The sequence below is a fragment of the Lepisosteus oculatus genome, chromosome 5 (assembly GCF_040954835.1).
Source record: "Lepisosteus oculatus isolate fLepOcu1 chromosome 5, fLepOcu1.hap2, whole genome shotgun sequence".
Lineage (NCBI taxonomy): Eukaryota > Metazoa > Chordata > Actinopteri > Semionotiformes > Lepisosteidae > Lepisosteus > Lepisosteus oculatus.
Genome location: NC_090700.1, coordinates 30,276,879 through 30,303,801, shown reverse-complemented (window position 1 = coordinate 30,303,801; position 26,923 = coordinate 30,276,879). Strand labels below are relative to the sequence as shown.

The 26,923-nt window shown below is 49.2% G+C and overlaps 1 protein-coding gene across 1 annotated transcript in view; it reads left to right on the top strand.

Moving 5' to 3' along the window:
- The window catches only part of ipo9 (importin 9), a 28,745-nt gene extending 6,336 nt beyond the window's left edge, over nucleotides 1-22,409 (top strand). The window contains exons 2-24 of the mRNA XM_006628287.3: nucleotides 724-785; nucleotides 1,378-1,464; nucleotides 1,844-2,045; nucleotides 2,211-2,299; nucleotides 2,961-3,047; nucleotides 3,143-3,262; nucleotides 4,229-4,329; nucleotides 5,391-5,449; nucleotides 5,909-6,060; nucleotides 7,232-7,330; nucleotides 9,074-9,180; nucleotides 9,918-10,057; nucleotides 10,715-10,877; nucleotides 11,411-11,637; nucleotides 11,865-12,013; nucleotides 12,231-12,359; nucleotides 12,753-13,028; nucleotides 14,214-14,380; nucleotides 15,909-16,042; nucleotides 17,593-17,712; nucleotides 19,157-19,258; nucleotides 19,766-19,842; nucleotides 20,558-22,409. Of these exons, the coding sequence (XP_006628350.1) occupies nucleotides 724-785; nucleotides 1,378-1,464; nucleotides 1,844-2,045; nucleotides 2,211-2,299; nucleotides 2,961-3,047; nucleotides 3,143-3,262; nucleotides 4,229-4,329; nucleotides 5,391-5,449; nucleotides 5,909-6,060; nucleotides 7,232-7,330; nucleotides 9,074-9,180; nucleotides 9,918-10,057; nucleotides 10,715-10,877; nucleotides 11,411-11,637; nucleotides 11,865-12,013; nucleotides 12,231-12,359; nucleotides 12,753-13,028; nucleotides 14,214-14,380; nucleotides 15,909-16,042; nucleotides 17,593-17,712; nucleotides 19,157-19,258; nucleotides 19,766-19,842; nucleotides 20,558-20,668 (2,960 nt within the window). The 3' untranslated portion in view covers nucleotides 20,669-22,409. The remainder of the gene's footprint in view (nucleotides 1-723; nucleotides 786-1,377; nucleotides 1,465-1,843; nucleotides 2,046-2,210; nucleotides 2,300-2,960; nucleotides 3,048-3,142; nucleotides 3,263-4,228; nucleotides 4,330-5,390; nucleotides 5,450-5,908; nucleotides 6,061-7,231; nucleotides 7,331-9,073; nucleotides 9,181-9,917; nucleotides 10,058-10,714; nucleotides 10,878-11,410; nucleotides 11,638-11,864; nucleotides 12,014-12,230; nucleotides 12,360-12,752; nucleotides 13,029-14,213; nucleotides 14,381-15,908; nucleotides 16,043-17,592; nucleotides 17,713-19,156; nucleotides 19,259-19,765; nucleotides 19,843-20,557) is intronic.
- Nucleotides 22,410-26,923: the final 4,514 nt, after the last annotated feature.

Genomic DNA, 26,923 nt, shown 5'->3' with positions numbered 1-26,923 from the left:
AGGTTGAATCCAGCAGGGTTTTGGCAGTCATGCTCTGTATCCACACTGTACTATTTTAGCTCTGCCAGTTTCATGTTGTCTGCAAGACACTTTTTACTCTACCACCTTGTCACTATGTCCCCCTAGACAAGGGTATCTGCTAGGCAGGTTAGATAAACCCAAATGAAATGCAGTGCACATAGAAACAGGACCTCCAAGAACATGGGCAGCCTCAGTGGCCGGTGGTGGGGCTGTGTGAGTCACCTCTGGCATGATGGGATGATCTTGCGCTAATGCCTTCTGGAGATAGAGGTAGAGAAGTTTATTGCCATATGTACGTGTACATTGAAATTCTTACTAGCGCCTATACCTCAGGACATGCGCGGTACTGCAGACAACACAGTGTAACAGCCAACACCATACAATGTAAACACAACATTACAAAACGGTACATGATAAATAGTAACAACCAGAAGAATAAATAAGTTGTAGAAAAACTCTGCAGTGTGTATGTCATCATCCTTGGCGGTGTGTTCTTTATAGCCTTGTTGCTGGACCTTCACCGAAGCCCAGTGCTGCATGCTAAGTCGTTTGAGGAGTCCAGTTAGCGTATCTCCCCGCGTGCTCGAGTGAACGCGTGAGCCGCGGGCCTCTGGAAGCCGTCTCTGTGTCGTGCTCTTCGCGACGGGCTGTTATGTTGTCGCTCTTGTGACCGGCAGCGTTCCGGGTCTTGTGTTTCCTCAGAGTTCGGAGTTCACCTAGCAGAGCTGACTGTGGACACCCAGGGGGCCCTCGCTATTCGGCAGGTGAGCACAAACAAGTTCTGGGTGCCGGACTGTCCTGCAGCGCTCAGTGAAGGACTCTCCAGTTGTGCAGATGTATTGGAACATCACTGTGTGTAGCTATTCAGAGATAGAGGCGTCAGCGTTGCTCATAATAATTAAAGAAAGTCCTGATAGCAGCGCACCGTGTTGTTTAAGTGTTATATGCCATGTTGAAGATGTTATCACCTTCATTTACACCACCTGTACAGGAGTTACTATCAGCTGCTTGTAAGAGCATATAGGTCAGGCCCTGCGCATCCTTGGGCCACAATTGGAGCTCTGTGTTACTATTATCACTGGTTGAGGGCTTAGCATTGTAACATGGAACTGGACATCCTCCCATATTACTAAACGTGAATTGGAAGCAGATGTCCAAAGCTGTAAATGCAGCTGTTCCGCACAAGCAGAAGACTTTTTTTTTTGTTTGTTCACAGGTCGGAATCCCTTCAGAGCTTTCCGCTTTTACTTAAAGCTTATTTTCACTTATATTAATAATATTGACTTCTAAGTGAAAATAAAACGGTGATGCTGTGCTTCCCTGTGAAAGTGGGCCCCTCTCTCTCTGTCTCCTCAGCTGGCCTCCGTCATCCTGAAGCAGTATGTGGAGACCCACTGGTGTGCCCAGTCGGAGAAGTTCCGGCCCCCTGAAACGACGGACAGAGTAAGGACACCACGGCCTGGTTGTTGTGACCTTTCACCTCGGAAGCTTCCCGGAGGTGTAGCAGCTGTCTCTCAATTAAGATGGCACAGGAAAGTGGTTTTAACATTACTGAAAGCTGGAGAAAGTGTCCAAATTGCTTTGCATTTGGCAAGCACAGGAGAATCTGCACCCATCCTCTTTAAACATCGTATAGTTACATCAGGGAAATGTAAAATTACGTGTTAGAAGAGAATGATGTGTTATAACTATCTCTTGCCTTTCACGGTACTGGGTTGTTTCTAGGTTCCTGTCTCTCTTTGTGCTAGTAAGGCTCTCGCTGTGGAGTTCAGGATTGTAGAAATACCATTGCCTGCCCTCCTGACCGCGGCTCTCTCGCCAGGCCAAAGCGGCGATCCGCCAGCTGCTGCCCGGCGGCCTGCGGGAGTCCATCAGCAAGGTGCGCTCCAGCGTGGCCTACGCGGTGTCGGCCATCGCGCACTGGGACTGGCCGGAGGCCTGGCCCGAGCTCTTCAACCTGCTGATGGAGATGCTGGTCAGCGGGGACGTGTTCGCCGTGCACGGAGCCATGAGGGTGCTCACAGGTACCGCAGGGCGGGCTCCTGGGGGGACGGGGTCTCGGGGTACGGGGCTGCTATGGGACGGGATCTCGGGGATGGAGTAGTAACAGGGGGGGTGTGCTGAAGAGACTGACCTGTGTCTCCCTCCTCTTTCTCTTCCTCCTCATCCCCTGGCCCCCTTGCTGCCAGAGTTCACCCGGGAGGTGACGGACACTCAGATGCCCTTGGTGGCCCCAGTGATCCTCCCGGAGATGTACAAGATCTTCACCATGGCTGAGGTACCCAAGGGGAGGGGGTAGGGTCAAAGGGCAGGGTCCAGTGCTGTCTGGGGCTTGTGTGGCATTGAGGGGGATGAAAGGACCTGGACAGCACGGATCTGTCCCAGAGCGAGGTCAGAGAAGTATCACCTGGCCTGGCAGCTCTCCACACCTCGACAGCTGGTGCTGTAGTTCTAATTAATAAAGATTCTTGCCTCCATGGCAGAATAGGTCTTCACATTTTCCCTGTAAATAGGTTACATAGATTATTCGATTTTAATTGACAGGGCAGTAGGATATAGTTATCTTCTCTCTGTTGCACTAAACTACTAGCATTTACTTGCTCTCTTGCTAGAAATGAACTTTCTGTGCACAGCCTTTTTTATAGTTATGGTAGGTGCTTATAAGGCTATCGATATGTCGCAAACCTGCTGCATTGATTACTCATGTTAATCACATAAAACGATTTTAGGCCGATCGTTAGTGATCAGACTGGCCAGTATAGTGATTTGTCATGAGTTTCTAGCGTGAGCTTTGTTGCAGGAAGAATGAATTGAAACACTGCCTGTTTAAGGGATAGTTACAGTCATGTATGAGGCAGGTGCCAGGACTGCCAGTGGTCGGCGCTGGTGGGCTGGGCGGCGGACACAGAGTGAGCTGGCCCTATGCTCTATCCCTACAGGTCTACAGCATTCGAACCCGCTCCCGAGCCGTGGAGATCTTCACCACGTGTGCCAACCTGATCTGTGCCATCGAGGAGCTGGAGAAGGTAGAGGGAGGGCTGGGCGCGGGGTGTTGCTCTGGTAGAGGTGTAATCAGACAGTGCAGACCTACAGACCAGACCTGCGCTGTGTTTCTGTCCAGGGGGCTGCCAAAGCCCTGATCTTCCCCGTGGTCCAGCAGTTCACAGAGGCGTTCATCCAGGCGCTGCAGATGCCCGACGGGCCGTCCTCCGACAGTGGGCTCAAGATGGAGGTGCTGAAGGTGAGAGACAGGGCAGGACGTGGATGAGGAGACCTCCAACCTCCACATCCAAGCCTTGAAGCAAGAAAGAAGTTTGGGGAAAAATATTTTATCAGAAAAGCTACGAAAAAACACTAGACTTCTTTAAATCTATACTTCAGACTATGGCTTTGGACTGGAGGTGGAGCAAGTTTAGGTTTGCATCCAGTGTGGTGGAATAGATGAGACTTCCCTCTGCAGTATTAAATAAGCCTGAATGGTACACTGTTTTTGCTAATATGGAAGGTACAGAAGTGCCTTGGCAGTTCAGGTGGGTAGCTGCGTCAGCATGCGTTGGGTTCAAAGGAACAAGTAATACGTTTATTCCATGCTGAAAAGGGAAGAAAGAAAATGCTACGTTTCGGCACCTGAAGAAGGCTCCAAGGCCGAAACGTAGTGTTTTCTTTCTTCTCTTTTCAGCATGAAGTGCTTTGGCGCTTTGGTGATGTCTGTTCTTTTAAAGCTTCTCCTGACCAAGACTGCATTTGCGGGCCTTTTGAATAGTCAGAGCTCTTGCGACACCACCTCCAGGCAGAATCATTTCTCATGGAGTTCAAAGGGATTAATTAATAGAGCCAGGCTTTCCTGAAGCCCCCAGACCTGATGGAAACCAGACTTTATCTATTTCCACATGACGCTTTCTGTTCCCAGTTTTCCATTTTTATCTGCTGTTGGTCTTCAATTTTACATTGGAACCAGCCTGTCAGACTGTGGTGTTCAGGCTAAGCAGCGACTGGCGCCGTCTTGAAAGACGAGTACAGTAGATAATTTGACAGGCAAAAGCCCCGATCACAGATCATGGGACCAGATAATAAAACCTGCCTGAAGATGTATTTATTCTGTTTCAATGCAAAATGGCTTCCGGGTGACAAGAATGTGAGAATGTGCATGCCGTGTGGTTTGAATCCCAGCTGATCATCGCTCTCCCACCTCTCTCCCCCTCCCTAGGCAGTGACTGCGCTGGTGAAGAACTTCCCCAAACACATGGTGTCCTCCATGCAGCAGATCCTGCCCATTGTGTGGAACACTCTGACTGAGAGTGCTGCCTTATATCCATCACCCTGAGGCCAGCCGGCGCGTGTGGGAGTGTGTGTGTTAGAGAGCAAGTGTCTTCAGCTCAACTGAGGGGGCAGGGGCGTAAAATGGAGAGAAAGCCAAACACGTTATGACTAAGTGCCGCACAGGAAAGGCTCAGAAGGACAGCGAGGTGCTACAGCTTGGCCCTAGCCTGCTGGGATCGTGGTTGTCAAGTGGTGGCACTCGGCTGGCGCCCATCAGGGCTGTAGGTGTGGGGAGGGCGATACCCTTGCAGGGGGTCTGTCTTTTCAGCAGGGAGTGATGCGCAGGCAGGCTGGCGTTCATGTGGGCGAGAGAAGGGCCGCCGTCTTGTTGGCCACCATAGAGCTTGCAGAGACCGTGTCTGCATGTCTAGTTCCATCCTGAGCAGGTCTGCCCGACAGGCATTGTTCCTGGAGAGGTACAATATAATTGGCTGTTCTACATTGGGTGGGCCCTATAATAAAAATATTGGGATATCTTTAAGGAAAGAAAATCTTTCTGGGAGCTGAGAAACCAACTCGGCTGTACCCACCCACTTCTACCAGCTGTGCTGAGCCACAGATCCTGACCTGCCTGTGGGCATTTTGAATACAAAGTTGTTTGTGTGTTCAACGGAGAAAATATATAAAGTAATAGATCCCTGCGTTTGGTTTTCCTGATGCAAACGCAGGTGTCCACCCCACTGGTTTTTGCTGGGTCAGCAGTGTGCTTATAAGATGAGGGTGAGATCAGGCTTTGGGGAGCCCCAGGAGGGAGGATTCATGAAGCTGAGCGATTTGTGTATGGTGACCCCAGCCAGAGAGAGGCATGGTTGTAGTACTGGGAATGTACCACTGTCTTCTGCCTAGGGCTGCTGCTCTCACCCCCATTATGTATACATGTTGTCATGCCAAGGCTTAAGGGTGGCACGGCACCACACCGTATTAAACCACCCATCGGAATAAAAGAAATAAGTAGAATAATAGGAATAACATACTGCCGCTTCACCGCACTGCAGCCATTCTCTTCTAGCTTCTGTCAGCTCATGTGGGCTCCTTAACCCTCTGCGTACTTATGTCAGGACGGAGGTCAATGACACGGAAGAAGTGGACGACCCTGTGGACTCGGATGGTGCGTGGGCTCCGGAGGGGGGCGATTTTACAATTGCGGGACGCCGAGGGCGCCTTGTGGGATTGTCACTTGGGACCGGATCCAGCCTGCCTTGTCGCCTTTTTTCCCCCGCTTTGCCTCCTGGCGCGGCCATCTGTCAAAAGATGATCAGGAGCGGGCGAAGTTTAACGTGCAGGGCTGTGGCTCGCAGGCTGTTCTGGGTGCGGGTCTAGTCTGAACCACAGACCGCGGCAGGCGAGTCCAAACCCGTGAAACAGCCTGTGCCGGTACTGTCAGAGAACGTGCGCAGTGGCAGTTTTATTTTTAAAAGCTTGCGAGCTTCACAAGAGAGGTAAGAAACCCAAACTGCTCAATCGTATGGCTGCCGTATTAGAAACACTAGTTAGCCTGTACGGTTGTTTCCTGGCAGCGATCGCTGCTGTTGTTGTAACTCCTCCTCCGTCTCCCCTTCCCCCACAGGAGAGGTGCTGGGCTTTGAGAACCTGGTGTTCAGTATCTTTGAGTTCGTCCACACCCTCCTGGAGAACAGCAGGTTCAAGAGCACAGTGAATAAAGCTCTGCCCGAGCTCATCTACTACATCATCCTCTACATGCAGATCACGGAAGATCAGGTATGTAGCCACGTGCTAGCACAAGCATCGCTGTGAAGAGTACAGGCGTCTCTGCTATAACGCGATGGATGCATTCCTGTAAAACCTTGCTTTATGCAAAATCGCGCAATAAAAATAACAGGACTTATGGGGAAAATTGGGGTTAGGGGCAGACCACTCACAACCTAACCAAATGCCTAACCAAAACTTTTCTAATATCCTAATAAAAATGTTAACACAGTTTAAATGCATGTTAAACTCATAATAAATAAAGAAATACTTCAGCAAATTTAGGAAAAAAAGTTGGGAAGTCCACTGCAAAAAGTTAGGAAAAAGTTCACCACCTGAAATGTTATCACCACCACCCTTCTTAGACGCATTGCCACCTTGTCCACTCTTATTTACAGCAATGCAGAAGATTTTGTGAAAATAGCACGCAAATTAAGGAGCACCTCCCAGTTAGTGCTTCCAAAACAAAACACGTGGGACAATGGAACATCATGTGTATTCCTCTGTGGATTGCTGCGTTACTCCGAAAACGCAAAACGTAAACATGTCTGGGATGAAATTGCGTATAAGCCATCGTGAGTTTTGGAAACTCGCATAATAGCAGCGATCGCTGTACTTTGCTTTCTGAAGAGGAACTGTGAAGGGACAGAGTCTAGGTTCTAAAAGGTTAAAACCTAAAATCTAGGTTTGAAATCTCATCGGAATCACATCTTCTCCTAAACCAAACCTACAGCAAAGTTCTCAAATGTATTCTACCTTTAAGTGCAGTGAATCGAAAATGTGATTGTTTTACCTGACAACATAGAAATGAGGAGGACATTTGTCCAGTCTGTTTGGTACTTGCCAGCTAATTGATCCAAGGATTCTCATTTGTCTTTTATCCCAGACATCCACATGACAATCCCATGTCTGCTTTCCTGAATTTCTGAATTTTTGACTCTCTGTACAGTGTAAAAGTCACAGTTCCCTTATGGCTCTCTGTTTTCCTCTCTCTGTCTTGATCATTTGGAAAGAGGATTTCCTCTGAGAGGTGTGAGCTAATCTGGAAATAATCGCAGTCCTTAACAAGCTAACATGTCTGTATCTGCCGCTGTTCTCCCTCGACAGCAGCGATGAAGAAGCAAGTACTGCTCAGCTCCTATCCGATAAAAGCCTTTCTGACGTTGTCCTTATTCCTGCGCAGATCACGGTTTGGACTGCCAACCCGCAGCAGTTTGTTGAAGACGAGGATGACGAAACCTTTTCCTACTCTGTGCGAATCTCTGCCCAGGACCTGCTGTTGGTAAGAGCTGGACTCTGTGATCTCTGAGAGCTCACCCTGTCTGGGTATACTGATTCTCTTGCCTGTGGTGGTGGTGGTGGTGGGGAGGGGATACTGCAGTTTTATCAGTTCTCAACTGCAGCCACTGGCGTGAGATGTAATCTGAGACTGTAGAGCAGACCTGGAGAGCACTGTGTGAAATGACATTTAGACTGTAGTTACAGTTGCGCTGGTGGGGTGGGGGTTGGTGAGGCCCTTATAACCAAGTGGCAGTAGAGACTCAAGTAATAAATAATAGTAGTAATAATAATATTATTAATGACTCCTCTCCACCACCACCAGTGTGCAGCCCCACCTGGATGATGCAACGGCAGCCATAGTGACCAGTACCCTCACCACACACCTGCTATCAGTGGGGAGGAGAACAGAGTGATGAAGCCAGTTCAGAGAGGAGGATTATTAGGAGTATGATTGGTAAAGGCCAAGGGGAAATTTGACCAGGAATTTTTAAAAACCATGGAAATTCAGGGCGGTGCCTTTTATATAGTATAGAATACTGTCCCCTGCTGGTCCTGCTAACATCTCTTTCAGCAGCACCCTTGGTTTTCCCAGGAGGTCTCTTATCCCGGTACTGACCCGGCTCATACCTGCTGAGCTTCGGCGGGCTGCCAGTTGTGAGTTGCAAGGTGATATACCTGCTGGCTGCTTGTGGCTGATTGTGACTTTTGAATCATTTTGGCCTGTGCCCAAATCCTTTTGGTGGCTGCAGAGTCAAAGGACACCCAGTAAAGGTGCTGCCTCCCAAGCTCGTCGTGTCCTGTGGTATCCTGGGTTCAAGCCTGGGCCAGTGACATGCCGTTAGTGGACTCGGATCCCACAAGGCGCAGTGCAGAGCAGGGCGTCTCCAGAGTTACAAGCCCCAGGTTTGCCCCCTCAGACATGCAGCGCCTCTCCCAGGTCGTACGGAGAGGGGTGTGTCAGTGGGAGCACACCCGTGTGTCTCACCTGGGCCAGAGCAGGTGGAGGTGTTGTTACTGGTGTTAAAAATATCTGCCCATTCTGAACTGGAAAGGCGTTGTGGAAAGAAATGTACAAGCTGGGTTAGCGTTGCTGCTTCACTGCGCTGGGGTATGGGTTCAGCTCTGGAGCTGGGGTGCCATCTGTGTGGAGTTCGTATGTTCAGTTTATTTTTATATAGTGCCTTTCACAACAAGGTTGCCCCAAGGAGCTTAAGTGACCATACATGTTGTGAATACACAACAGAAAAGACCAGAAGACAATGGAGGAAAGGAACCAAAAACTCTAGGGGTCCAAGGTCAACTGGCTGCCCTTTGGGCATGCTAACATTATTCAATTAAAAAAATGAATACAGGTTTTAATCCATCCATCCAGCTCCATGCAGGTCTCTGTAGACCAGCAAAACAGTATGTTCTCCCCATGTTTGAGTGAGTTTTCTCTAGGTGCTCTGATTTCCTCTCACACTCCAAAGACACGCTGGGAGGTTAATTGGCTTTTGGGAGAATTGGCCCTGGTGTGAGTGTGTGAGTGTCTGTGTGTGCCCTGTGATGGACTAGTGTCCTCTCTAGGGTGTATCTTGAGCCCGTCGCTTGGCGGGAGAGTCTCTGGCACTCCCGTGACCCTGAATTGATTAAAAAGGTTCAAAAATGAGTGGATGTGCAGCCTCACCTCACAACGATGTAGGAGGCGTTTCCAGCTCTCCTGCAGCGGTAGCGGTGTTCTGACGAGAGCTCTCTCGCCCGGCAGGCTGTGGCCACCGAGTTCCAGAACGAGAGCGCGGCGGCCCTGGCGGCCGCTGCCACACGGCACCTGCAGGAGGCAGAGCAAGCCAAGAACAGCGGCAACCAGCACTGGTGAGCGAGCAGGCAGGAAGTGACAACATTGTCGCCACCTTGCAATAGGCAGAGCTGTGCGCAGCTGTCACTTTCTTCTATTATCACCAGCTACTGGGCGACAACAGGAGATATTTGAGTCACAATCGGTGCAGTGGACGTATTTGGTCAGTTGTGAAAAGGTGTAGTGATTCCTTTCATCAGATATAGGGTTTAATTTGGCTGTTTCTCCTTATATATTTTGTAGTTTTGATGTCTGAGCTTTATTATTATAAGAAGACAACCGCATACAAGCTAAGCCTTAGGTTTATCTGCATCTGAAGAAATTTGTACTAACACTGTTGATGCCCTTTCTGTTACAAATCCTACTAAATATCTAGTGACCAAGGATGACCTGTTATGTTTTCATCTTTAATACCTTGGAGTTCAGTGACATTTGATAGGTTTTATTAATATCATTTGAAAATTCTGATAAAAAAAATCAATTAGTAGCTTTCTAGAATCAATATTTCTAGTCCATAGACTTTTCAAAGAATGTTTTTTGAACTTTATGAACCCTGTGCCCTATAACACTTTGTGTCAAGGGTGATTAGAGTAAAAACAGTTGCAAATCATGTTCACTGAAGACCTATTGCTGTCTGTCCCCCGATGTTCTGATTGGCTGTGCAGTGCCTTGCCCCCTTTTCAGAACTGTCTGAGATTGGCTGTTGTGGCCCACCCCTTTCTCAGAGCTTCCCTGATTGGCCGTGTGTTCGCAGGTGGAAGATCCACGAGGCCTGCATGCTGGCCCTGGGCTCTGTGAAGAGCATCATCACTGAGAACGTCAAGAATGGGAGAGTCCAGTTCGACATGCACGGCTTCCTCACCAATGTCATCCTCTCCGACCTCAACCTCTCGGGTCAGAAGCACCACGTTTAAGCTTAAAATACATTACCAGCGGGACAGCACAACAATCTTGTCTATCCTACTAGCAAATTTTTTTTCTTATTGTTTCCTGAGTTAATTTCCAGTAACAGGGGTCTCCAAGCGTGGTCCTGAGGGAGCCTCAATCTTGTTAGTCTTACAGGTCACCTGTTTCTAAAGCCTGGCAACAGCTGAGTTATTGATGAATCAAGCGAGTAATTATTCAAATAATAATCTGATCCTTCAGGGCTGGAGAGCAGGTTAGGCTTTAGTTCCTAAATTATCTCTATATGACTAACTTTACTAGATCACCTGTTTAATTGATCACAATGGATTGGTTGGTTTAATGGTGACCTATAACACCTACTCGAGCTGGAAATCCCCGTCATATGTAGTCAGTGTTATTAGAATGTCTGTCTGTTGCAGAATAGCCTAGAGCTAAAGCTTTTACTATAGTGAATTTATTGATCATGATCAAAGACTTTGGTTTCATTTTGTATTTGGTTGTTTAAACCTTGTTTAGATGGGGTTTTTTTTTCCAGCTGGAGAAAGTTGAAAGTCTTTTTAATTGCAATGCAGAGTTATTGGAGATGGCCCTCTGTGTCTGCCACAGTGCTGCTGGTGGTAACTGTCTCTCTCTCTTGGCCTTCAGCTGCCTCTCCGTTCCTCCTGGGCCGGGCTCTTTGGGCGGCCAGTCGCTTCACAGCAGCCATGTCCCCTGAGCTGATCCAGCAGTTCCTACAGGCCACTGTGAGTGGTCTGCATGACAGCCAGCCCCCCTCCGTAAGGATCTCAGCTGTCCGGGCCATCTGGGGGTGAGGCTCTCTGGCACTGATATGCTCTCTCGCACGCCCGCCGTCTGAGACACCCGGCCGCTGGCGCGGGCTCTCTCACACGCTCTCTCGCACACCCGCCGTCTGAGACACCTGGCCGCTGGCGCGGGCTCTCTCGCACGCCCGCCGTCTGAGACACCCGGCCGCTGGCGCGGGCTCTCTCGCACGCACGCCCGCCGTCTGAGACACCCGGCCGCTGGCGCGGGCTCTCTCGCACGCACGCCCGCCGTCTGAGACACCCAGCCGCTGGCGCGGGCTCTCTCGCACGCCCGCCGTCTGAGACACCCGGCCGCTGGCGCGGGCTCTCTCGCACGCACGCCCGCCGTCTGAGACACCCGGCCGCTGGCGCGGGCTCTCTCGCACGCACGCACGCCGTCTGAGACACCCGGCCTGTAATAAGAGACCCTGCCTGTAACACGTCCATTAGAAAATGTCAGATCAATGAGAACCGATGGGCTGGCCAATGCATTCGACAGCCAGCCAGGGGTGAAGAGCTCTGTCTCTGTGCCCTCCAGGTACTGTGACCAGCTGAAGATGTCCGACAGCACCCACATCATGCAGCCCTTCCTGCCCAGCGTGCTGGACGGCCTGGTGCAACTGGCGGCCCAGTTCAGCTCGGAGGTGCTAACGCTGGTGATGGAGACGCTGTGCATCGTGTGCACTGTGGACCCAGCCTTCACCACCAGTGTGGAGAACAAGATATGCCCCCTCACCATCGCCATCTTCCTCAAATACAGCAACGGTAGGACAGACCGATTCCTGTTGTATTCCCTCTGGTGCTGGGGTTTCAGTGCTGTGCTGTGTTATAAAAAAAGTGTTGTCATGGAGTTATATTATAAATAAAAATCAGATAGATAACAATAGTTGGGCATGCGGTGGTGCCCAGGACATGAGGAGGACAAGATTGGCTCATACCTGAGCAATAGTGGGGCTGGGGTGTGTATTCTGATAGATCTCTCTCTTTCTCAGACCCTGTGGTGGCTGCCCTGGCACAGGACATCTTTAAGGAGCTCGCCCAGATTGAGGCCTGCCAGGGGCCCATGCAAATGAGGCTCATTCCGACACTCATCAGCATCATGCAGGCCCCAGCTGACAAGATTCCCTCAGGGCTGTGTGCTGTGAGTAACACTCTGAAGCCACCTCACATACACACAAGACACCGCACAACACGACACTGCGCCTGCTCCCCGGGGGCCTGTCTGTCCGTCCGTCCTCCAGACGACTGCGCCTGCCCACTTGTGTCCGCTGTGGGACTTCGACTTGGACAAATAAAGGTAGTTACCCAGGGCAAGATCTAGATTTCAGGAGACTGAACCTGTGCCTACCCGTTTGCAGACGGCCATCGACATCCTGACCACAGTGGTGCGGCACACGAAGCCGCCCCTCTCCGAGCTGCTCATCTCGCAGGCCTTCCCCGTCGTGGCGCAGTGCACCCTGCGAACGGATGACAACGCCACCATGCAGGTACGCTTGCCCGGCTGCAGCTGCAGGCAGTCAACAGCACTGCTCCAGTGGGGCTTTATCCTCCCAAAGACGGCATCCCATCTCGCAGCAGATGGAGGCACTTGATGTAATGTCACTTGATCTTCTCTCTGAGCTCTCTTTGACTCCTGGCCGTTCTCTTTTTGGCTGGTTGAGGATCTGTATTTAGCCGTTTTCACCCACACGTCGTGCTTTTAAATTCATTGCTTCTCGTTTTCTCTAGTTTGTTTCTGAGGGAGTCGTCTCCTTCCTGGCGTATCTGTGCATCATCTCTTCCCCTCGCTGTCTGTTCCCGCATTGGGTTTGCCCCGTGTCGGGGTGCAGTCACCCAGGCTCGGCTGGGCGTGACGGCCCCCTCTCTCTCTCTCTCTGCAGAACGGCGGCGAGTGTCTGCGCGCCTACGTCTCGGTGGCCCTGGAGCAGGTGGGGCAGTGGAGGGACGAGCAGGGCCACAGCGGCCTGTGGTACGTCATGCAGGTGGTCAGCCAGCTCCTGGACCCCCGCACCTCTGAGTTCACCGCGGCCTTCGTGGGCCGCCTGGTCTCCACGCTGATTGCGCGGGCCGGCACGCAGCTGGGCGACAACCTGGACCAGATCCTGCGCGCCATCCTCAGCAAGATGCAGCAGGCCGAGACCCTGAGCGTCATGCAGGTGGGGGTGCCCCCTGGTGGTTGTGGTGGTGGTGCTAGTGTGACTGCCTTTCAGTGCATATCTGCACTGCTAGAATGTTAATAATGGCCTCTAGTCTCCTGCAGCGATCTTGTGTCCGAATTGAGCTTCAGATCATTTCCTATAAAGGCTTGTCAAATTCTCTCGTGATGCGTCCTATATAAAGGATAGAACTAATAGTTTTTCTTTGCATCTAATATGCAGGCAATTAAAGTGGATAAGTAGAGCAGAATATTTCCAATCCAGGCACTAAAGAGACTTTGACACAGAATACATGGGCAGCCCAAGACATGTATGTACAGTACTCTGGTGTAGGCGTGTTCGTCGTGTGGTACCTGGAGTAGGCTGATGTTTATGCCATAGGAGTGGGAAAGACTGGCACTTGCAAGGGGGCTATATGTTTAAGTTGGTGTAAGCTCTCCGCAGTTCTCTGACTTGGAAAAGGGAAAACTACAATGCTATTTTTATATTTCAGAGTTAGAAAGAATCCGCCTTAACGAGTACATTTCAGATCACAAAGTTAAGATGTGCACAGTAACACGCAAGACCTCCAACTTGCATCACAAAATAGGCAAAATTTTCAGGTATGTGCAGTGTCATGTTCTGCAATTCAGAGTGAGGCAGCGAAACGATGACGTGAAGCTTATAACATTGCAAAGAAGCAGGCTTGTGAATGCATCTCTTTTATCCAGTGGAAATATCGCTCTGGACTTTGAGACGGTTTTGTCGACAATTACACTTGTTAACTCACTCTGGAACATTTCTGTGGTGAAAAGTCTGCTGCACCACCTGTGCTCGCACGGCACATTCCACTAGTCATTACAGCGACTAGTGAGCAGGAAGGGCGGCAGCACATCACAGTTCGTGGGAACTTGAATACGTGTTTGCAACAGCGTGGCGAGTTACGGTACTTTTACAAAGTTCAAGTTTTTTGTCCTTAATTCGAAATTCGTCAAATGATTCTAAAACATAAATTAATTGAATAACTGTTCTGAGAAACTGGGACTGCGGTTCCCCTTTGAAGAAAAAAACACAGATGAACTGCAGCGTAACCCAGGACTAAAGAGCCCACCCCACGGCCTGGAGATTGCAGACCTGCGTTTTGGGGTGTCGCTGTTGAGAGTGTGTAACCCTGTGTGTGCTCACTGTCTCACCCCCCCCGTCCAGTCCCTCATCATGGTGTTCGCACACCTGGTGCACTCCCAGCTGGAGCCACTGCTGGAGTTCCTGTGCAGCCTGCCCGGCCCCACGGGGAAGCCCGCCCTGGAGTTCGTCATGTCCGAGTGGATGAGCCGGCAGCACCTCTTCTACGGCCAGTACGAGGGCAAAGTCAGGTGAGCGCAGGCTGGCCTCGAACACGGAACGAGAGGTCCGCAGTGACCGGATAGACCCCAGATCTCCATCCCCGGTGCCGGAGAGCCACACTCCAGCAGGTTCTTTAGGTCACGGTTAAATCGCCAGTTTCTGCAGGTGTTGAATCATGTACTTAAGAGGATATTTGAGACTAAAATCAAAATACTCTTCAGTTCTCAAGGACTAGAATTCTCATAATTGAACAGATCACCTGTTTGATTCATCATTAGCTCAAAGGAGTTGTCAGTCTTTAAAAGGAACTGATTTATAAGACTGACTGGACTGGAGCTCTATAGGACTAGGGCTGGAGACCCTCTGATTCAGGGTGACCTATAAGACTACTGGACTGGAGCTCTATAGGACCAGGGCTGGAGACCCTCTGATTCAGGGTGACCTATAAGACTGACTGGACTTGGGCTGTCCAGGACCAGGGCTGCAGACCCTCTGATTCAGGGTGACATATAAGACAGACTGGGCCGGGGCTCTGTAGGACCAGGGATGCAGCCTCTCTGATTCAGGGTGACCTATAAGACTGACTGGGCTGGGGCTCTGTAGGACCAGGGATGCAGACTCTCTGATTCAGGGTGACCTATAAGACTGACTGGGGCTGTCCAGGATTGGATACCCTTTCAGCGGCCACTGCAGGCCTGTCACACTTGGACGAACTCCTGCTTCATGTTTTGAGGGTCAGGCTGTTGACCAAAGCAGGAAGTGTTTTAACAGGGGTTCCACTTCTGATTATGGGAACCCCTTGTGCCGTTGACCTAAGAATCCTTAAATGAACCAGCAAGTCGCTGGGTTAGGACCTGTGCAAGTTTTTCCTTCTACTCAACGCAGGGAAATGCAATAGTTAAAGGGCAGCCTCCTATATATTTAAAAAGTGAAAATAGAGAGTAAACCTGAAAATTAAAACTTGTTAGATCTGTTAAGAATTCAAAGATTTAATTGAGTGCTCAGGTGGGAAAAAAAACTCACACTTATACCAGACTTTGGCAGCATATCACTCTTACAGTTAAGCGTCTCCATTGCTGGACTATAAAGTGAATAAAGTCACAGATTCAAGACAATATCTTGTTACTGACTTAAGGCTTTAAATAATCTAACCCCTCTGTTTACATTCCTTCCGGTTCAGTTGAGGCTGGTCCTTGGATCATTGTCCCCAGGACTTAATCTCAGACTTTTGGTGATTGAGCTTTTTTCATCTGCTCCGTTGTTATGGAATGCCCTTCCTCCAACTCTTCTTCCTCGACTGTTTTCAAATCTAAACCTAAAGCTCACCTTTTTACTAGGGCCTGTGTCTGATTCCCTCGCAGTGTATCCTGCATGCTTCATTTTATTCACTCTTTTCCTCTTTTTCATTATGTACAGCGTCCTTGGGTTTGCACAGGTCATTTATAAGTAAGGTATTATTATTTTATTATCAGAAATCATCAGGTGACGACCAGCATTGGGAGCCTCTCTTTTGATGGCATCTTCTCTTTTTCCCCTACTTTGTCTCCCTCCCCACAGCACGGTGGCGCTGTGCAAGCTGCTGCAGCACGGCGTGAACACCAACGACAAGCGCCTGCAGGACATCATGGTGAAGGGCGAGGAGATCTTCAACCCCGACGAGGGCATCCGCACGCGCTCCAAGAGTGCCAAAAGTACGAGCCCGCCGCCCGCAGCACGGCCCTGGCTTAGAAGCGATGTGCATTCGCTTGGGGACAGCCGGCAGATCAGGCTTTATTGGTGTGAGCCTTGTGCCCGTGCACCAGTCACGAGGACCGTGCCCGCTTCCCTCTGGGGCACGCACGTGTCAGCCATCCTGCGCCCCGGCCACTAGAGCTCCGCAGTACGCCGAGCAGAGGGGCACCTGGTGAATCAGTGGGGTCACTTGTACAGCAAGTGGGAGGGACAGCCCAGCCCGCTGAAGTCCACCCTGCTGCTGTTTGGGGAATCCGAGGCTCATTCAGAAGAGGGTCACCAGCTGAGCCCCGCGGTGTTACTTAATGAGAGGCGCTGGAAGGGGAGTGTTAATTGGATCTGGTTGGTGAATCGGTTAGATGACAGTCGGATCAAGGAGAAGCAGTCTGGGTGAGGAGGTTAATCGTGGTGTGTGATATTTTGACAGGAAAAGGTCAGGGAACAAAGGGAGCAGCGTTTTCCCCAGGTAAGACCGTTTCAGGGTCACTGGCAGCCATACAGATAGGGAACAGTGTTGGAAAACTGTTTGGCAGCTGACACGTAATGTCATGGTGTGTCAAATGAGCATTTGCCAGAAAAACATGGGATCTGTAACCCCTTATGTCACAGCACTTAGCACTTGCTAAGAGGGCCAGTGGTAAAACAACACTGTCCCACCATGTTCTTATCAGTCTTTTTCCAGTTATTTGAGCAGTGATGTCAGCGCACTGAAACACAAGGTGTGTGGTCCAGTTTATACATTTGTCAGCCCTGCGTGTTCAGCCTAGTTCTTCGCCATACATCCAGCATTTGCCACCTCATTGGCCTTGCCCTCTCTGAGGGACCTGGGACCTTTTTCCCCAGGTGGTTTGGGTATGAATCAAAAGATCATTCAGCTCCGATCCTGAATGGCTCAAACAGTAAGGTGCAGGTTGAGCTGTATGATCCTTGCATCCCATGTTCAAACCTGCATCTCGCCACTAAGACGAAATCCAGTCTCCAGGAGTCCCCAGGTGATGAGACATGCCTGACACCGTGATGGTGGTGGTGCTGGAGTTAGTCTGCTAGGGGACTTGCAGGGGGGCGATCCAGGTCGCAGCAACATCTCCAGTTGGTGTAACCTCTCCTGTCAGGTGCTGTGGAGCTCATAGCATCTTCCAAGGCTGGCGGTTCTGGAGGTGAGCGTGCCATAGGTGCACATGGCTCTCTCTCCGGCATTTCTAGGTGGAGCCGATTCATAAAACAAGTAGGGATTCCAAATGGCACGGGTGTATAATAAAAAAAAAAAATGCTGACTTGACGGTGAGTTCCAAGTTGACCATCAGCCTGTGAACCCAAGACAGACCTTTTGATGTAACTGGTTTTGTATTACGTTTTCATCTGGGCTTGTTGGGGTTTAAATTGAGTTGATGGTGGGGATGTGTTTTTGTGGGGAGGGATATATTTGAAAATCCATCCACAGTTCTGCCAGCCCTTCTGTAAGGTAGTCCTCGCTGTGCTCTGGGGTAAAGTCTCTCTCCCTCTCCCCCAGATCCTGAGCGGTGGACCAATATCCCCCTGCTGGTGAAGATCTTCAAGCTGATCATCAATGAGCTCTCCTCCGTGATGGAGACCAACGCGTCACGAGCCGCTGCCGCAGACTGGAGCCAAGGTACGGCAAAGACAGGGGCGTCAGAACTACCCACCGTGCCACAGGAAAGGCTGTTAGTAGATAGTACACATTGAAGTGTAGCATACAGTTCCTCGCCACATAGCCAAATTTTGCCACCTCGTTGGCCTTGCCCTCTCTGAGGAACCTGGGACTTCTCCTGGAGATATTCTTAGGCTTTGGAGATTTCTTGCAGTGAAGAGTCTGCCACACTCCAGTGCTGCTTGAGCTCAGACCTGTACAGTTTGATGATGACAAGATAGCATCAGTTTGAGGCTGGATTGACTGAGCACATGCGTCGCAGGCAGGGGTGGATATGTATGCCTGGCTAGCCAGCTGTCCCACAATGATAATAATAATAATAATTATAATAATTGCTTACACTTATATAGCGCTTTTCTGGACACTCCACTCAAAGCGCTTTACAGGTAATGGGGACTCCCCTCCACCACCACCAATGTGCAGCATCCACCTGGATGATGCGACGGCAGCCATAGTGCGCCAGAACGCTCACCACACATTAGCTATCAGTGGGGAGGAGAGCAGAGTAATGTAGCCAATTCATAGAGGGGGATTATTAGGAGGCCATGATTAGTAAGGGCCAATTGGAAATTTGGCCAGGACACCGGGGTTACACCCCTACTCTTTTCGAGAAGCGCCCTGGGATTTTTAATGACCACAGAGAGTCAGGACCTCGGTTTTACGTCTCATCCGAAGGACGGCGCCTGTTTACAGTATAGTGTCCCCGTCACTATACTGGGGCATTAGGACCCACATGGACCGCAGGGTGAGCGCCCCCCGCTGGCCCCACTAACACCTCTTCCAGCAGCAACCTTAGTTTTTCCCAGGAGATCTCCCATCCAGGTACTGACCAGGCTCACACCTGCTTAGCTTCAGTGGGTTGCCAGTTGTGAGTTGCAGGGTGATATGGCTGCTGGCACATACGATCACTTGGTATGTGCTAGGTCCCTGCAAGCTTACAGCCTTGTTAGCTGATTATTATGTCTATGCTGCAAAAATCCTTATACCCTTCCTGCAAGGAATCGCCAGTTATTTTTTGGTTTACAGCAGCTCCCTGTTCCAGCAAGGAGAAGTAGGGGGCGGTGGATATTCTCCCGCTGCCACATGCCAATGAACGTGCTGTGGGCAGCCCAGGGCCTTGTAGGACCACTGATTGATTGGAGGGCTGGAGCTTCCTGATGTCACTACAAGCTCCCACAGCCAAGACACTGTCACTATTGGTTAACAAGCCAAGAATCAGTCACGGTTGGCTAGTGACATAGCCCTGGCTAGAGCTCTCTGTGAGCGAGCTAACTGTGCTGACACAGCCTCTCGAAAGCCCAGAGACATTATAAAACAGCAGGTGGGGGACCAAGCTAGTTAGTGACACGTGGATCTACAGACTGCCTGTGCATTGATCATAGCCTGCATCTCTCTCTCCCTCCAGATTCAGGAGACATGTGGGAGGAACAAGAGGATGAGGAGGCCGAGGAAGATGAAGGATTGGCTGGACAGCTGCTGTCTGACCTGATTGCGTCCAACAAATATGGTAAGAGCACAATACTGCCCCCTCTCTCCATTCTGCCTCGTTGTGCTCACTCACATCTGGCACACAGCTGTTTTGAAGAGAATAAAGCATTTATGATTTTTGACATTAGTCAGATTGTGGTTATATAATTTTTTTATCCTTTAATAGTCAATTTCATGACACAGGGATGTATGATAGCACCAGTCAGCCCTTCTGCTTTTTATTCTATGCTATGCAACAAGAACGTGGGCAGCCTTAATACGGAGAGAATCTGTATGTTGCAACACAAGGCACAAAATGGAGTAAACCCAAACACCACAGTACTGTATCTGGTAGCTAGTTCTAGTGTGTTGTGTGTCTAGGGGTTGACACTGGGACAGAAGTGTAGTGGGGAAACTGAATTATCATGCATCAGTCATGCCTTTAGTGGCTGACTTAATAATGCTGGTTTAGATGAATCGCTGTAGTGTGATGAGTCAAGCGCTGTGTGTTGTGTGTGTGTGTGATGCCTTTGTTGTCATTGCTCAGACGATGATTACTATGAAGATGAGGATGAAGAAGACCCAGACGCCTTGAAGGACCCGATTTATCAAATAGACATTCAGGTAAATCGCTGATCATTTCCAAAACTACTGCTGCAGGCTCTTCTCAATTTTTCTCCCAGATACATGCAAATGAATTTTACACTCCATCAGAAATCCACTTTAGGCGGCTTTCAGATCTCTAACAGTTAAACAGCACAGATATGGTAGAAAGATGCATCTCATCTACAAATATATCTGTTGACAACACGGTAGAACCTTTAAGTCTACAGAAAGTATGTCATGGCCATGGAGAACCATGAAGAAACTAAGACCCATACGTTTTATCATCCAGTTTGCTCAACGGCAAGCTTTGAACACTGGGGAAAAAAGGATCCACATCTGTCCCAAAATAATATATCAAGTGCTGAAATGTCTTGGGATTCCACCTAGATCTTTTTAATTCACTAAGAGTAAAATAATGACCTTACAAAATAGGCAGTAGGGGCTCCAGAGTGGCTCGCTTGTTTATCTCCAGGTTGTTTTTTACAGCACCACTAGCTATAGATCTCTGAGTTGGTTAATTAGACCAATAACGGGCTGATAAGAGCCCAGCAAGTCGTTAAGAGCCCAGCTGGACTGAAAATCCATAGACACTAACCCTCTGTGACCAGGATTGGGTACCTTTGATGTAACAGTTTCATCGAAACTGTTTGTACCTGGCCACGTCACCCAGCGCCCCCTGTTGGCGGTATTAAAGAGCTGCCTCTCTCTGTGCTTGTCGCCTTCCCCACTCCAGGCCTACCTGACAGACTTCCTGCGCCAGTTCGCGCAGCAGCCCTACTACTCCATGTTCTCTGGCCACCTGAACGAAGCGGAACGGAGGGTCCTGCACTCCATCGGCATCTAGCCTCCCCTCCTCCTCCTCCCCCCTGCCTAACCACCACATCTCGCACACACGCCACACCCACGCCACATCCCTCCCAGGAGCCGCCCACGTGCCCAGCTCCAACCCATCCATCCTGCGGAGCGCCAAGGGAGGGGAGAGGGCGAGAGCCGGCTGTGACCTCCTCTCCGCCCCGCGGCTCAGTGCGGAAAAGGGACAAGTCTGCACGTGAGAGGGAGACGGGCTGCACTGGAGGTGGACTGTCAGTAGGGGGCACCAGGAATGCGTGGGGGCTTAAAAACACAAGGAGGGGAGGGGAAAAGTTTTACCTTGGAAGGGACGCGTTCCTTGCGTTTCCAGGACTTGGGGAGGATGTTTTTTCCGAAGGACTGCTGTGGGATGCATCCCAGCTCCTCTCCAGGGCAGGCGGGGGGGCAGGCAAACTGGGACTGTTACATTGCAAACTGGGATCTGGACAGCCTTCTGCGGACGGATATTGTTTTTGTAGATGCAGTTGATGTGTTTTGCTGGAGAGAAAAAGGAACAAGGCCGTAAAGCAGGTGAGGAGGGCGCAAGGGAATAGGTGGTTCTGGGACAGAGAGTGGGCATGCAGCCTGCAGCTGTTTGCTTCCCAGTTCTGCGGATTTTCCAAGGACTTTGGCAGAACCCTGGGACTTTCTCCTTGAGGAACAGTTGGTCACCACTCTACCCTCCACCCTGGACTGCCTTTAATCGGAGATGGGGGTAGCACTTCAAGGACTGACCAGCAGGGGGATCTTGTAATCAGTTTTCACTGTGCTGTCAGTCCTGGCATGTTTTACACAGACGCACTTGTTAAAAGCAGCGGTTCTGAGGAGTGGGTTCAGGGTAACGTGCTTTACTGGTTTTTTTTTTGCAAGATCAAAGTCCATCCCAGAAGTTCAGTTGTCACAGCTTTGTTTATGAAGGCCACAAGGCCGTTTGGCTCAAGTGCTTCTGTCGTCTTGCGGACACATGGTAATGTACCAGCAAGGACAACACAGCTATGCAAAAGGTTGTGGAGTGGGTCTTCAGGGGGAGCAAGATAACTTTTCCATGTCTGTTCTGAAGTGGTACAAACCCAGGATGGGCAGCTCCAGTTTCTGAGGGTCTAGATTCCCGCAGGTTTTAGAGGTGCTTTTCATTTAGCAGCTTTTAAACCTTTAAACACTGAGGACTGGCATGCACATCCAAACACATGGTTCAAATCAGATAAAATCCAATCAGTTCTCCCTGGATCCCAGGATCTAGACTTGCCCATTCTTGGCAGGGAGGAAGTGAAGCCAGGCGAGATGCAAGTCTTACCTCCCGGGCTTGCTGGGCTCGACGGTCTGCACTTGCAAGGGAGAGTGGTGAAGGCTACTCCCGCAAAGCTGTCGTCATCCGCAATCAATTCACTTACTAAGAGGTGTGGCCGCCGACATCCAGGTCAGCTCAGCGTGAGAGTCTAGACAGTCGGTGAAGGACACCTTGGCACTTTCTCCTCGAGTTGCAGTGGCATGGCGGTATTTCTGGACAGCGCCGTCTGAAAGCGGGGGAGCCCTGTTTTTCTCGAATGGGCGGCGAGTGGCTCCCAGCTGTCTCTGCCCAGCGCAGCGGGATGGGCCTCCGGTGACGTGCTCCCCCCTCCCTTCAGCTCTGCCACATCTGCTTCAGTTCAGGGCCGGCTGCGAGCACGGCCCTGTTTCTAACGTTTGTAAGGTTTGGAAAAAGAAAACAAAGACAATAAAAAAAGCACATTTAAAAAGGTATCTTAATTAAAAGGGAAGAAATGTCCTGTTTTGCTTATTTCTGAAGTACTTGGGCTTTGTTTTTGGCTGTCGAGTTGGGTGGGACCACTTCCCATGATCCCCTCCACTGTGCCACTCTTGGTCACTGCTTCCTCATCCCGTGTTAGTACTTGGAACAAACCATTCTCCATCCATCCGTTTTTCTGACAGCTTCATCCAGCACAGGGTTGTGGGGCAGCTGGAGACTGTCTCAGCAAGCAACAAGCGTGAGACAGGCTGCCAGTCCATCAGCGGTTAGACACACCAGGGCCAATTTCCCCAGAAGCCAGTTGCCCTACCAGTCTGTTTTTGGACAGTGGGGGGAACATATAATCGCCACACGGATAGCACCCCAGGTCTGGAATTGAGCCCCAGGATCCCAGCACTGCAAGGCAACAGTTCTAACCTCTACTCCACCCTCAATGTATTCCCATTACTTAAATTCCAGCTAATGTTTCTTTTTCCCTAACTTCAGAGCGACCTGGAGTAGGGCACTGGTAAAGGATGGAAAATGAGGGCACCATGCAGGACCTTTCAGCAGGAACTCCACAGAGGTGTAACGTGGTCTTGTAGTTGCCAGTCGCGTCTGGTCCTGGAGAGCTACAGCCCAGCTGCTGCTGTGGGTTTCTTTCAAGTCCCCAACAGCACAACATCAGGCGACAGGCTAAATTGCTCAAGGGTTAGTGGGACCAATTTAATGTTCTGGCTTTTGTCTGAAATTAGGCAGGGAACTCCCACCCTTGCTATTTTGTATCTAACCATAAATGTATCCATTTTTAAAGAGGCGGGCAATTAGATGGTGCTCACATCACCAAATGATTTAATTTGAGCAATTCAGAGATCACTTCATGTAGAAATGTGAATACTCTTCAGCTGTTGGGGACAACATCTTGCTTAACAACACTCCCTATTTTAATCCACCTATTGCTGTTGGTGCTACTGCACTTGGCCCCAGCTGTGTTTACTGCCACAGTGACCAGCAGGGCAGTCCTGGTCCTGAAGGGCTAATGTCGACATTTTTTCTACATCTCAAAGCAGGGGTTAAGTTGTCCTATTAAACCAGTAAATAGCTGCTTGAGCTCACTTGGACCGGAGTGGGAATGAGACCTGCAGATACACAGGCCCTCAAGAACCAGGATATCCCCTCACTGATCTAGACAAGGGATAAATGTCTAATTTAGGTAACCAATAGCGTGGGTATAAAGTTAAAAAAAAACGTGCAATGGCATTGGAAGGGATTATTTGTGGGTGCAGAAAGCCTGGCAGATGTTTGCAAGGAACACGCACCCCATTCTCCAACCTCAGCGGACAAAGGGGATGAATTCGGAGGCAGAGAACAGGAACATCTCGTCACTAAAGGCTAGAGGCTGAGGTTTGTAAAAAAAACGCTGCCAGTACATAACATCACTCCTTCATCAAGAAAGAAAAGGTACCACCTAGCAGGACCGAATAGGCTGGAAAAAATACACAGCAGTTAAAGACGCTTAAGTATAAATTCTTCATCAAAACACCGTTACTGTTTTATTAAATTGTTGACTTAAGCAGAAGTATAACTTTTCTTTTGCGCTAGAGGGAATTACTAGTTTGAATTATTTGAGCCTCTTCATTTTTTCCCCCTCAGTAATGTTGCTGCCGGAGTAGCTGTTGTTTAACAAATTGAATATTAATTGATTTTCCAAAGCAGCAGTGGTCGTTCAGTCTGCGTTTCACAGCTCTCGGTCCACAGGCAAGAGAGTTGGAGCCGCAACCGGACTTCATGATCGTTTTTAATTACATGGGAATCGAGTACCAAGCAGATTTTGTAATCGACTTCGTTCTCTCGATAGTTGACTGAACTATCGTGCTTTGGGAACTGTTTTAATGAAAGCCTCTAACCCCCTACTCCTGAAGCCGCCCAACTGGCACTGCTAGAAGAGCCAATCGACACAATGTAAAACATAGCATACTATTCCCAACTAGCTCTGCGTAGAAGACATTTTTTTACCGCAACCACCTGCTGTGTTTCTCAGAGGACATAAGCGGCGGGCCGTAGAGCTTCCCCAGTGTTATCGGCTCAGACAGATGGACACCAGTCTGTTCCTCCAATCCGGAGAAAGGCTCTCCAGGCCCCGATACGGTGGCGCGTGTTTCTGCGGATGCGCAAAAGGAGGCCGGGCGCACCGGGGTAAAGTTAGCTCGAAGTTCGAAAACGATTTTGGCACGCCTGTAGCGCTTTCACGAAACCTCTTAGAGTTGCGAGAATGCTTGTTTTGTGTATAAAATACATTGTGGATGCTTTCTCAGCCTTTACTTTTTCGATTTTATGACATTTTTTTGACCATGCACGAATATTCTTTTGCCCATATCTTCGCAATGGAAGAACAGAACGCCGTCAAACCAAATGCATTTTTAAGACCACGACTTGTGGATATTTCCACAGCCTTTACATCAAACTATCAGTGAGCTAATTATCTTTTTTTAAACCTCCGGTTTTTCATCGATGCGTAATTACGCACGAACTGGAACCCGGGGGACCGCTGTGTGCACACGTTCACAACGCGAGAAATACTGTTCAATACGGCTTCATGCGAAAAACCCGTATATGACCATAGGAAGCAGAACAGCGCAGTCTCCCATTACCCAGACTGTAAGCACGGGAATAAAGCTTTGTTTGATTTCTGAAACCCTTCCTTTACGCCCTGTTTTCATTCAGGTAAGGGTCAACTATATTCACAATACTACTGACAGCAGGAAGATTAAAATATTCTTTACTCAGCAGCTTATTAAAAACAGCTCCCATGATGTTCAAACCGATTTACACAGAACACTGACACAGCTTTGTGTTCTGAATCTCTTTTTCTCTTGCTTTTATTTAATGTGGCACAATGCACTGGGATAGGGGTATTCTGTTCACAAACCAATAGCATTTAAACCACAGCACCCACAATGCTGCAGGTAAGTGTTTTGCACACTAAGCAGGTCATCTGACTATTCCAAGCTTTGTTTTGGGTTATGGAACCTTTATTTTTTTATGATTTTCTGAAGATAACACTACAGGTGGGATGGGTGGGTTGTCTTCATGGCTCAATAGCATTTCAAATACAGCACCCACACTGCTGAAACCAAGTGTTTTACACACCAGACAGGCCCCCGAACCTCATACAACCTTACTGTGGCTGTGGCCCCTTTCTTTATTTTGTAATGAGTTTCTGAAGATAACACTACAGGTAATACACTGGGACGGGTGGGTCGTCTTCATGGCTCAATAGCATTTCAAATACAGCACCCACACTGCTGAAACCAAGTGTTTTACACACCAGACAGGCCCCCTAACTTTATATAACCTTGCTGTGGCTGTGGCCCCTTTCTTTATTTTGTAATGATTTTCTGAAGATAACACTACAGGTAATACACTGGGACAGGTGGGTCGTCTTCATGGCTCAATAGCATTTCAAATACAGCACCCACACTGCTGAAACCAAGTGTTTTACACACCAGACAGGCCCCCTAACTTTATATAACCTTGCTGTGGCTGTGGCCCCTTTCTTTATTTTTTTATGATTTTCTGAAGATAACACTACATGTAATACACTGGGACAGGTGGGTCATCTTCATGGCTCAATAGCATTTCAAATACAACAGCCACACTGCTGAAACCAGGTGTTTTACACACCAGACAGCCCCCAGAACCTTATACAACCTTGCTGTGGTTGTGGCCCCTTTCTTTATTTTTTTATGAGTTTTTCAATATGGCACCATTAGACAGGCAGTACATGGGGATAGTACATCGTGCTCTTCACGAGTCAATAGCTCTTCAAGCACAACAGCCACAGTGCTGCAACCAGGTGTTTTACACACCAGACAGCTCCCCTAACCTTATACAACCTCGCTTTGAGTTGTTTAACATTTCTTTCAAATCACTTGGGTTCATCAATCATTTGATCATTTTTCAGCGTGGAATAAACCTATTACTTGTTCCTTGGAGATTACCATCTGCTGATAAGATATGATCGCTATATTGACCATATACAATTTCTTGCATAAGGAATTCATATTTTGCATACACCGATCCCCCCGGAGTCCCAAGTGATTCTGGTTTTGGAAAGCTAAAGGACAATGAGCTTCACGATACCAGGGGGACAGTGGGTGGTCAAGTCTCCCCTAAACAATGGATCTTGTCAGATTATGATGTCAGTGCATTTAATAAATGTTGTTGAACTCTCTTTAGCCCAAATACAGAGGAGCCCAGACCCAGAATGTTACACATACTGACAGAGAGTGATCTCATTATGTGTGTTTGGATTTTAACAACTATTTTTATTGTTTGCTAGAACCAAAACAATCTATGTTAGACATTTTCATCTTCAGCCAAAAATACAAACCTGTGTACGTAGTGTGGTGCAGGTTCTTGTCCCATCCTGCTCTTGGTCCAGGTTGGAGGGTTGCACCGATTCTGAATCTTGTTAGCTGGTATGGATGGGTTTGGGGGTGTTGATACCAGAGTGGTCCAGGA